The 11,541-nt window shown below is 56.3% G+C and overlaps 1 protein-coding gene across 1 annotated transcript; it reads right to left on the bottom strand.

Annotated features, from left to right (window-relative positions):
• Nucleotides 1–11: 11 nt before the first annotated feature.
• STK36 (serine/threonine kinase 36) lies at nucleotides 12–11,534 on the bottom strand (the record flags this gene model as incomplete). Its single annotated transcript, XM_010193324.1, has 25 exons — nucleotides 11,451–11,534; nucleotides 10,366–10,506; nucleotides 9,577–9,654; nucleotides 9,018–9,148; nucleotides 8,523–8,772; nucleotides 8,032–8,125; nucleotides 7,607–7,776; nucleotides 7,221–7,420; nucleotides 7,015–7,141; nucleotides 6,771–6,914; nucleotides 6,324–6,503; nucleotides 6,008–6,105; nucleotides 5,548–5,653; nucleotides 4,986–5,127; nucleotides 4,574–4,701; nucleotides 3,862–3,966; nucleotides 3,545–3,643; nucleotides 3,238–3,332; nucleotides 2,888–2,951; nucleotides 2,573–2,683; nucleotides 2,351–2,425; nucleotides 1,780–1,951; nucleotides 1,219–1,366; nucleotides 842–1,001; nucleotides 12–552 (listed from the first exon to the last, which is right to left on the bottom strand). Coding segments are annotated over exons 1-25 (3,643 nt in total), but the record flags the coding sequence as incomplete, so codon positions are not given.
• Between the last annotated feature and the right edge of the window lie 7 nt (nucleotides 11,535–11,541).

Genomic DNA, 11,541 nt, shown 5'->3' on the forward strand with positions numbered 1-11,541 from the left:
CTGTGCATCACTCAACAGCTGTGTCAGCCTGGGCACAGCCCTGCCCAGCACCCCGGCCGGGGAGGACTCATGGTAGGCAGCGTTCCCCACCGCGAAGCAGGCTGCCTTGCACACGCTCTCCTCCCGGTCTGCCAGGCACCCCAGCAGGCTCTCCAGCAACTGGGGCTGGCTCTGCAGTGCCTGGGGAAAGCCATGGTTGTGTCGGAGCAGGTTGCCCAGCAGGTTGCAAGTTTTGGCCCGTATCAGGTGGTGCTGGTGGCCGAGCAGGCAGGTCAGTGGCTGGTCGGCCACATCTGAGTCCCCCAGGATCCTCTGGAGAAAGGGCAGGTGCTCCGGACAGGCTCGTGCCACATGGGTCAAGAGAGACAGGAGGTCAGTTGTGAGCGTGAGGCTGTCTGAAAACAAGGCAGACGTCAAGAAGGCAACGATCTGCTCTGAGTCGGTGGCTGCCCTCACCATTTGGTCTACGACCTGCTCATCAGACACAACAAGGTGGCACAAGAGGCTCATGGGGAGCTCGGTGTCCGACAAGGGCAGATGACGAGAGCAGACCTAAGAAAGGAGACAGCAGCGCTGAGTGCGCAGTCCTTGCACGCAGGCTAGAGTGCGGTTGAGGCCTGACCTGTGGAAGCCAAGCAGCAGCTGAAGGCTGCCAGCAGGTCAATGCACAGCTCAGCTGCCAGCCAAGCCACCCTGAGGGCTGCACAGCACCCAAGTGACATCCCGATGTGGGCAGAAGCCACCAGCACGGTGTGAAGTGGTGCCACACATTGGGGGCTGCAATGTGAGGAGGTGTCTCCACAGTATGGGGTGGAAGAAAAACACAGGGCCAAGAGGGTACCTGCAGCAGCTGGGCAGGGATCTGGGTGTCTCTCACAGCCTCTACGACCAATTCTAAGGTGTCTCCATCCACATCCAGGGCAAAAGGGATACAGAGGAGCTGGCAGGCCTGGATCACCACAGATGGGACAAGCTCTGGGTCCCCATCATCTCTTGCTTGCCTGAATGTGTTAGAGAGAGAGCTTAGCAGAGGTGATCAGAAAAACATCAGGGCAAGAGGCAGAGAGCACTCCCCAGGTCAGGCACTGCAGAAAGGCTCTGCAGGTGAGCTGCGCCCTGCAAGTGCCAGGTCAGGAACTTCTCGGCTCCCTGCATGCTCGTGTCCAAGCCCCAATGAGCAGCTGAGCTCTGCCTGCTTCAGCCCTGCCTACAACTCACGTCTGTGCCAGGCATGCCAGGAAGCCAGGGGACAGCAGCCTCTTCAGAGTCACCATGAGGACACCGTGGGACTGAGCGAGCTGAGGCAGGCACCGGTGGGATTCACGAGTGAAGACAGAGAGGGCCAGGCTGAGGAAGAGCAGGGTGCCTGTACGGGAAACAGGGCAGCAGAGGGGCAAAGCTAGGGAAGGCTGAAAACTCTCTTCTGTCTGCCTGTACTGCCTCAAGACTGCCTCAGGGTTGCTTCTGTGCTTCCCTGCTTAAGACCAGACCAGTCTTCACCAATGGTGGTCACATCTGCCAGGGTGAATGCTCCCCACAGCACAGACAGCCTTTCTTGTTCCTCCACAGCCAGCTCAGCTGAGCTCCTGCCAACTGGGCACAGCATGGGCCAGCCCAGCCCTCTCTCCCCAGAGGACAACAGCAATTCTCAAGATAAGACCTCCGAGCCCCTCTGGCCTCAGGGACCAGATGCTGATGGGGACACACAGGTGGGCAAGTCTGAGGGCAGGATGTGGAGCAAGGTCCAGGGCAGATGCCTTGCCACCCTGCAGCTCCTACCTTGAGGGGAGAGGAGGTTCCAGTCCGGCTGTGCCATGGGGTGGCCTGCCCCTGGGGGGTCTCCCTCCAGCATTGCTCTGTCGCTGCCCACATGAAGCACCGCAGCAACACAATGCCACACCACGCTCCACAGCTCTGAGGTGGCAAAGCCCTGCTCCATGACTACGTCCTCCTAAAGACGGGAGGGAGAGGTGTTGGAGAGCATTCTGGTCCTCGACGGCTCCCCAGGGATGTCAAGGATGGATGGACATGGCCAGAGGGAGGAGAGGGGGCCAGGCAGCTGGCAGCCCTACTGCACTCGCTGATGGTATCAGTCCATAGCCATATCTGCCCTCTCTCACTCTGATATACCCATGAATCACCTCTCCCTGCCCACCACTCTCCCAGCAACCCTCCAGAACTCCACAGACAAACAAGGGACATTGGGTGACTTTCGTGGGGTTGCACAGCTCAGCCAAAGCTGCCCAGTTCCCTGGTTTGCCTCCACCTCCATTACTGATCCACATTCAGGCCTTTTTGCCCCCACACTTTTCGGCAGGGACACGGCCAAGGGAGATAAGCAGGCTGGTACCTGGGCAAGGAGCTTCAGAAGGAAGAAAAAGATCCCATCATAGAGACCAGCACCCATTGGTGGGGGGAGCTGCAGCTGTAAGAGAGCAGGGGGCAGGCTGGAGCTAGGTGCTGGGTCTGAGGGCAGCAGCACCACGCTGCACCCTTCTGAGCCTCTTTGACTGCACACCTCCACAGTGAGGTGGCAGCATGGCTCCCCCGCTCCTTTGTCCCCATCCTGTACCTCAGCAGGCTCTGTCAGGACATTTGTCACCACCGGTAGGATCTCTTCTGCCCTGAGCTCCAAGGCCACCCCATGCTGACTGAGCTGTGTCAGGAGCAATGCTGCAGCACCCTGTGGAAGCAGGGAGATCTCAGCACCTTTGTGACTTTCCCATCTGTCCTCTCAATGCTGACTCTTCATCCCTCAGCCCAGGACAGGGACAGCCAGGCTGCGCCTGCCCCCATCTCACCCTGACTGAGCAACAGTAGGACTCAAAGGGGATGTGGGGCTCTGCAGGGCTCTCAGAGGCAGCTCTGGCAGAGTGGGTAGACTTACCACAATGGAGATGACAGGTGACTGGGTGACGAGATCCATGGCCAGGGTAACCACCTCCTCAAGCCTGAAACACAGAGACCAGGGAAGAGGCATTGTGTTCTCACAGCTTCACATCCCACAGAGCAGCAGCATCCAAATACCCCCAGGGCTGGGAAGCAGCCACCTCCCAGCAGGACTGAACACCAGTTCCTTGTCCACACTGGGTCCACACTGCCCAGCACTCTGCTAATGTTTCCAGATCAGAGGGATCAGTGGGAGCAGAAGCCCAGCTCTGGGCAGGGTGCAGGGCATAGGGCCGTTAAGAGCAGGGCTTGTTCATCTCCCACCCATGAGCAAAAGCAGGTGCTTACCTGGCAAGGGAGGCTTGGAGCCACAGGGTGAGCAGGGCCAGTAGGTACAGAGAGGCCTCACAGGCTGCCCTCTGGGCCATCTCCGTCATGGGGACCTGCCAAGGGACCAGGAGTCACAGGGGAACAGCAAGGCTGAGAGGGGAGGAAAGGATATTTCTGGGCCCTGGAGGAGAACTGCACTCTCCAGACTAAACTCCCCCAAAATCTTCTTCCCACACATCCCCCACCTTGGTCAGAGCAGCACTCAGAGGAATATATCCTGTTTGCCCACACTTTACCCCACCACTAGGACTGTGGTCAGGCCTACCTTGCCCTTCAAGAGCTGCATGAGGGAACCCCAGAGTCGCTGGCTCTTTCCCAGGTGCTGGCACAGGCTTGGGCTGGCATGGCAGCCAGCATAGAAGATCTGCAAGGCAGAGAGTAAAGATGCATACCAGCCCCTGGGGACAGGGATGCAGTGACCAGGCCCATTCCAGTCACATCCCATTTATTCAACAACTGACACTAGTGAGATGGGAGTCATTGAGGGCTGAGCCCACAGTTACCTCTTCCCCATGCTCCTAATCTCAGACTAAAGGTCCAGGCACCTTTAGGAAGAGCCAGATAAATGGATGGGGCCATTACCTTGAGCACGTTCAAGGAGCAGTTTGGGTTCTCCAGTCTCCCCAGCAGCCTCCCAAGTTGCTGGCTCTCTTCCTCCATAAGCTTTTCAGCTACCTTCTGAGCAACCTGCAGAAATCAGCCTGTTTTGTACCCTGGGCACCTGAAGGACTGCACAGGAGTTTAATGCTAACAATAAATTAATAGAAGAAGGTATTTGCTTCCTACATGTTGCCTGCATTCACAAAGGGATGCCCATCTGCCATGACCCAGCATGGCTTTTAATGCACAGTCCCACAACTGAGATGAGCAAGGTGTGATTCCTCAACTGCCTCCCTCATTACTGACTCACACTTAAGTTAAAGGATCAAATGTAAATCTGTAATTTTGTTTTCCCTCTTATTTATTGTCCATTCAATTTCAGATTTCCTACAGTTCATACCAATGTCATATAAGAATTCTTCATGTTTTCTCTACATGGGCTGGTTCTTTACTTAGCCCATCCCACAGTTCAGATCTTAAGTGTGAGTCTCTTAACTGACTTAGGAGCCCTTAGATTCCTGAAGCTCAGTTGTTGGCTGGGAAGGAGCAGCCTTCAAACATCAGCCCTGCAGCCATCAAAGCTGGAGGGACCCAGCCCTCCACTCTACTGCTGAAAGAAAGAGACTTGGCTGCAAAGGGCTGCTGTCCCTGTGAGGACCACACCTCCTTGCCCTGCAAAGACAGCTGGCCTCACCTGCTGCTTGGCTTCTCGACAGCTGTTCCTCTCCAGGGGAATGCTGCAGGCAGCAGCCAATGCAGCTGTGGAGAGATCTGCCACACACAGGCTCTTGTCATTGGCTGATTTGGCCTTCATCGCTGCACCTGCACAGGGATAGAGCCCAGGAGACATATGCTAAGGGTGAGGGACACTGAGAGGAAGCAGGATGGGGCTGGAGGCCAGAGGAGGAAAAGTCAGGCTTAAGAAGGGTAAGATCTGGGATTGAGGGAGAGAACACGAGAGGCCTGGTTAGCAGGGGTTTGGGCAGATAAGCTTCATGTCCTCTGGCCAACAGCACTGCAATGGCAGTTGATGCCCTGAGGGACCGCAAGGGCAGGAGGGAGAGGGAGAACCCCAGGAGACGGTGGCAAGCTGTCACCACTGCTACCTCGCAGAGTGGACTGCACTGAGATGGATCCCTGGAGGAGTCTGCTTAGCAGGGGCTGATGCTCCTCTTGCAGGCTGGCATAGAAGGGGGCAGAGATGGAAGGGCACATTGCATCCAGGCTCTCACATAGCAGGGTGAAGCACTGGAGGAGACACAAGGTGAGACATCACTGCAGATCCAGGGTCGGATGAGAAAGAAGGTTAATGGGGGAGGAGGCTACAGGGAGACAGCAAAGAGCGGAGAAGGACTCACATGCTGGAACTTCAGAGACTCCACGTGTCCTCTCCAGCCAGGTTACTGTGTGGGAGCCAGTAACTCCAGCAGAGAGAGGGGTACACATGGAGGCACAGCCAGGGAAGTGCCCCCTCAAAGAGCTCGTTTCTGCATATGATCCCCCCCACAACCCCTAGTGAGTGAGACAGACTGCCCTGACAAAAATGCATCAGACCCCCCACCTGGGAGCAGGGTCCTCAGCCTGTGCTCACCTGTCATGCACACCCAGCCCCACAGCTTCTGTCCCTGAGAGAGAGGGTGTGGAGAAGCGAGACAGGGGCATCCTTACCAGGAGGCTTTGTTGGCAGAGTCTCATCTCACTGTCAGCTGGCTCAGCCAGCAGCTCTGGCAGCAGGGCTAGGAAGCAGCTGGTACTCTTCTGGAAGGTCTGCAGGCTTGGAGAGGCAGCAGGGGCAGAAAAGAGCAGAGAAACACAGGCCCTGGCTGTGAGGACAGGATCTGGCCAGGCTCATATGGCTCTGGCTAATGGAGCAGGCAGCACACACAAGCACCGTGAGGCAGTGCCAGCAGGCAGCACAACTAGGCTGCAGTTAGCTGTGCCTTCGCCTTAGTCCCACTCATTGGAAGCACTCCTCTGTGAGCACAGTGATATGGCATGAAGCACTTACTCCATGATGCTTCCTCATGGAGACAGCTCTAGCAACAGACTATGAACACCACCCTCCCACCTACTGCCAGGTTCCCACAGAGGCCACAAGAGACCTGAAAGCACAGAGGGTTGTCCCTACCTGTCCTTTTGCCCATTCTCCTCCAGGCTGCATTCACTGCTGAAATAAACTGTGGTCACCATGAGAAGGTCTGTCAGCACTGTGATGCACCAGGGCTGCTGCAGGTTCCAGAAAGAAACAGCAAATGGGAACTGTCTGCTGGCCATGCCTACAGCACTACAGAGGGATTCTTCCCTGCCAGGCCCTTCCCCTTCTCAAAGGAGCCTGGAAGAGGGAGGCACTGGTCCCATGAGCTCCAGGAGGACACCAGGGCCTGCTCAGCACCAGCACTCTGCAGGGCTGGAAGGAGCCCAGATTTCTGTGATCCTACACCCACCTGCTTGGTGCTACCACTCTCCAGGATCTGCCTGGCTAGACACAGCAGGGACAGAGGCACATTCAGCTCTCTGCAGAAGTGGTCCAGCAGCTCAGTGTCACACCGGGTAGCCAGGAGGTTGCTCATGACGCGGAGCACGGGACGGAGACGGGAGGCTCCCTCTAGCATCCCTTCCAGCACCTGGACACAGTGAAGCCAAAAGGGCTCAGCAGCAGCACCGGTTGTGGCCTCTCCATCAGCCACAGGGCAACCCTCCAACCCATCAGGCTGAAAGCAGCAGGGGAACAGATGACAAGCTAAGTGCATGAGACAGCTCAGCTTCTGGAGAAGCAGAGGATCTCCTTGCTGGTTGAACTGATGACTCTCCCAGTGCCTCCAACCCAATCCTGGGGAAGAAAGTAGCATCCATGTCCCCAGTCATACTTGTCTGAGCCAGCCATCACCCACCTGCTGAGCAGAGTCTGCCAGGCAGGCCTGGACACGGTGCCAGAAGGCCGGGTCCCTCAGGAGGCTTAGCGGTGTGCTTGGCTGCATGGCCGAGGGCTTGATGGCCTCAATCAGGTGCTGCCACTCCTCATCACTCTCCAGCTCCTAGCCACAGAGGAGAGAGGGCTGGTGCCACAGACCTTGCCTGCCCCAGGGCCTCTGTACCAGTCCCTGGGAACCAGGCCCTGCTGTCTTCACCACTTACCTCACTCTCCAGGTCCACGGTGTCGATGCTGTGCCTGCCCTGGGGCTCTGCCTTGCCAGCACCAGGCTGTGTAGGGGGCTCTACTCCAGAAAACTCCTGTTTGTAGTCTTGAGTAATGCTGTGCTCCCTGGCCAAGGAAACAGCAGAGTCAGTGAGCAACCCTGCCTCTCCCACTTCCTCCCATCCCAGTCTCAGCCCTCCCTCACTGTGGGTTGGGTGGAGTCTCCTCCAACTCCCATTCTGCCATGGTGCTCTTTGCTTGTAGGACACTGGAGTTCTTCTCTTTGGAGGCAGCTGGTGGCTCCCTCTCCACGACGGCTGCCTTCCCAGCAGCTGTTCTGGGTCTATGCCCTGGGCATCCTTTGCCAGAGTCCTTCACAGATGTCACACCTGCCTCCAGTTGTCTCTGGGGGATAGCAGAGAAGTTTGGTCAGAGTCCTCTAGACTCCACCACCCTGAGGACCTCACATCCTGCCTTGCAAGTGGCTAACATCCCAGTCTGACCCATGTAGCTTCAGTCTTTCCCCCTAGGTTTCATTTCAGTTCCCTCCTTTGTGGGACACAGACAGGGGAACCCCACACTTTCCTCCACCTTTTTATGTGCCTCCTCTGCCATCTTCTGCCGAGCCTTTCTCAGAATCCTGGACTGGCCGCTCTTGGGGGCCAGAGAATGGGCTTGCTGCTCCTTCAGGGCCTGCAACTCTGGGGGCAGCTTGGTAGTGAAGGGGTTTGAGATCCCGTGTTCTCCTGTGTCATCAATCACTGGGGAGGCAAGGGGAGAACTTCATCAGTAGCTTCATCAGGGAGAGTGATCAGCTCTGGGATCCCAGGGCAATCCTGGGGGACCCAGAGCAAGCCGAGGTGCAGGAGCTAGGGGTCAGTGCTTGGAGAAAGCCAAGAGGAGGGAGGCAAAGACCAGGGTAGTAAAAATAGCAGGGCAGGGCGGTTCTCCCAGCCTCCAGGCAGGAGGAGGAGGAAACAGACCTGCCCAATACTGGATAAAGAGTTGGTACTCACCAGTAACTCGTCCAGCAATGAAAGGGTGAGAGAGCAGCTCCGGCCATGACAGACGCTGGCGGGGGTCCTTCATTAGGAGTCCCTGCAGGAAGCTCTACAGGGCAGCATAGCACCAGGGTCACTGACACATGCTCAGCACCCTTCAATGAGCACAGTGTACCCACCAGTCTCCTCTAGTGAGGTCACCCAGAAGGGCTGCATTCCCTGCTTGGCCCTGAGAAAGGGGTGGCTCTAGTGCCTATGGCAATGGGAAGACACTTCCCTTCCCAGCCCAGTAAATCACTCCTCTGTTGTTAACCCCAGCTTCCCAGCTTATAGAGGGACAGCAGTGATAAGGGTCTCCCTTCCAGGAGGCCAAGCTCTCATCCATTCTGAAATCCCTGATAAGGGACAGAAAACCTCATCGATCCACCCAGGCAGCAGACGAGGCCAAAGCTTTTATCACATTAATGGCTCTCGCCCCACAGACGAGAGGCCTTCTTCACCCTTACCTTGAAGACCGGGCTTATGGCCTCGGGCCATTTCACAGGGTCCTTGACAATGAGGCTGACAAGCTGGAAGATGCTGCTGGTGTAGAAGGGAGGGGTGCCCACGAACAGCTGGTACAGGATGCAGCCCACGGACCACAGGTCTGCCGTGTGGTCGTACGGCCGCTCCTCCACCAGCTCAGGAGACATGTACAGCGGGGTGCCCTTGATGGAGGTCAGCACCATGGTGTGGATGCTCATGGCACGGGCAAACCTGCTCAGAGCAAAGCACAGATGGACGTTTCAGGCTGAAACATCCATTGCAGCTCCCAAGAAGATGCCTATGAGTTTACCAACACCTTTCCTCTCTGGACTCAAAAACCCCCATCCCTGCCAACTCCTAAATATGCACAGAATCCAAGTCCCCTTCTACACACCGCCCTCCTCCTTCAGAGCACCCAGAACACCCCTTGGCTGTTATAAGGCCAAGTGCCCCCTCAAGCTGACCCCAACACCCACCCGAAGTCGCAGAGCTTGACGACGCCGTCTTTGCCCAGCAGAATGTTCTGGGGTTTCATGTCGCGGTGCAGGATGCGGTGGGAGTGCAAGTAATAGAGAGCAGAGACCAGTTGAGCAGCTATGGTCTGGACCTGCCAGAGACATGACAGACTCATCCTGTGTTCCACAGTGCCACCATCTGGCACAACCATGGAGTCCCTTATGGCCCAGCTTCCCCAGTGCCCCCACTCCTGCCCTTGCCCTCTTTGGGGCAGGGACCAGGCCCACCTGTGGGCCAGCAGTTCCTCTGAGTAGGCTGATGGCCAAGGCAGCAACCTGGTGGTGTCACCCTTGGAGAGCAAACAGGGAAACCAGGGTCCCTGCTGGACTGCACTGTCCTCCAGTGCAACCTGCCCCTCTTTCCATCCCCTTCAGAAGCTCTGCCAGGTAAAGTCTTGGAGGCACCTTCACCCTCCTGATGTCTCCTGGACCACAGCAGAGACTCGCTGCCTGCAGGCAAACTAATCCTGCTCTCTCCATCCTGCAGCAAGCACTGCATGGCCACCCCCATGACAGTCACCTGGTCCTCAGGCAAACTTCCATCATCCTCCAGGATCTGGAATAGCTCCCCCTCTGCATAGTCAGTCACCAGCACCACCTGGAGGGAAGAGTGGCACGGTGGGATCAGGCATTCACCCTGTCACATCCCCACCATGCCCTGGGGACCTGACCAGAGCAGGGTAGGAAACCTGAGGGAGATGCTGCAGTGTCATCACATACAGCCCATCAGCTTGGGCTGGGACTTGGGGCAGGAGACGGCCTCCGTGACTGCACTACATCAGGGACCTGGCATTTAGCAGAGGCCTTGTGGGTGTCCTTATCTGGGACAGCCAGCAGGAACTAGGGAGGAGGGAAGGACAGGACAAGTCCAGAATGGTACTTCCAATTCCAGTGGGTAGAATGCTGCCCAATTACTTGATGTCCCAATGTCCCATAGCACAGTATTTAGTCCTTTCTTATCATACGTTCTCCATAAGACTTTAAATCAATGAGAAGTCAGTCCCTTCAGAGACTGATGAGGTGTCTGAAGAGTCACCCTCATCCTGTGATCCCAAACCACTTTTCTTGCATCACACACCACCCACCCAGCTCCTTCACCTCTGCAGATGACCTAGTGCACCCCACACAGCCCAGCTGGGTGCTGGCTCCCCCCACAGCACATATTGGAAGACTCTGAAAAACTCTAGCCAGGCCCTGGGAAGGTGTCATCAGCATCTCCTAAGACAGAGGTCCCTGTGAGAGCAGGGGCCAGCCCTTGCTCCCCTGACCCAGTCAAGTAAAAGCATCTGCCCAGAGTAGTCCCCTTCACCTCCTTGTTGGTCTCGAAGCTGTCAAGCATCTGGATGATGTTGGGGTGGTGGAGGCCTCTCATGATCTCAATTTCTTGCTGCAGGTTCTTCAGCTCCTTCTCAGACCGCCCTACCTTGGGGATGAACTTCAAGGCCACCACCTTTCAAAGTGGGCAAAGCTAAGATCAGACCAGGCTCCCACCCACTCTGGCAGAGGTTGCATTTAACCCAAATGGGACTCAGCGTTTTCCAGCTGAGCACACTGAACAAGACATCTGTTCATGGGATCCCTTGGAGCTGGGGCTCCCTCCAGGCCCCTGCACATCGATACAGGTGCTTGCAGTACTTTACATACTAGCATTTAAAGCAAAGAAATGCAACCAGTGAGCACAGACAAAACTAGGACTGCCAGAAACACGGGACAGGAGCTAGAGATGCCAGCGGACAGCAAGCTAAACACAAGCCAGCAGTGTGCCCTGGCAGAAAGGAGCATTAGCAGCATCCTGGCCTGTATCAACAGTGGGAAGTTTGAGGGAAGTGATTATTGCCCTTTATTTGACACTTGCTAGACCAGGTTTTGGCTCAGAAAGACATCAAGTGGCTGGAGTGGGTATAGCAGAGGCCACTGGGATGATGAGAGGGCTGAAGCAAGTGGCATACAAGTTAAGGCTAAGGGAAAGGGGCTTGGTTAGCCTGGAGGAAAAACAGCTCAGGGAAGCTGAATCTTTGGGAACCTTATGATTCCCAAAAGGAGGTTTCAGAGAAGATGGAGACAGGGTCTTTACAGACGTGCAAGGAGGGAGGGTGAGACAGGGATCACAAACTGAAACGAGGGAGTTTCCAGCTTGATATAAGGAAAAACTATTCACTCCAAACATAGTTAAGCACTGGATATGGTTTGGCAGGATCTGAATTTAGTGCCAGCACTGCTTTGAGCTGGGGATGGACTGGAGACCTCCTGAGGGCCCTTAAACCTGAATGACTCCATACCAGCAGGAGTCAGAGTGCTGAGTCCCAAAGGTCCCTGGAACCCAGCAGCTATCAGCAACCAGCCCTCGGTGCCACACGACGGCCTCCCAGCCCTCTCCCTTGTCACCCTTCTCACCTGGGCGCTGTGTTTCCGGCGCCCCTTGTACACACGCCCGAAGGAGCCTTCGCCGATCATTTCCAGGACATGGTACTTCTCCATCGCGGGC

This window comes from Mesitornis unicolor, unplaced genomic scaffold (genome assembly GCF_000695765.1).
Source record: "Mesitornis unicolor isolate BGI_N332 unplaced genomic scaffold, ASM69576v1 C13676119, whole genome shotgun sequence".
Taxonomy (NCBI): domain Eukaryota; kingdom Metazoa; phylum Chordata; class Aves; order Mesitornithiformes; family Mesitornithidae; genus Mesitornis; species Mesitornis unicolor.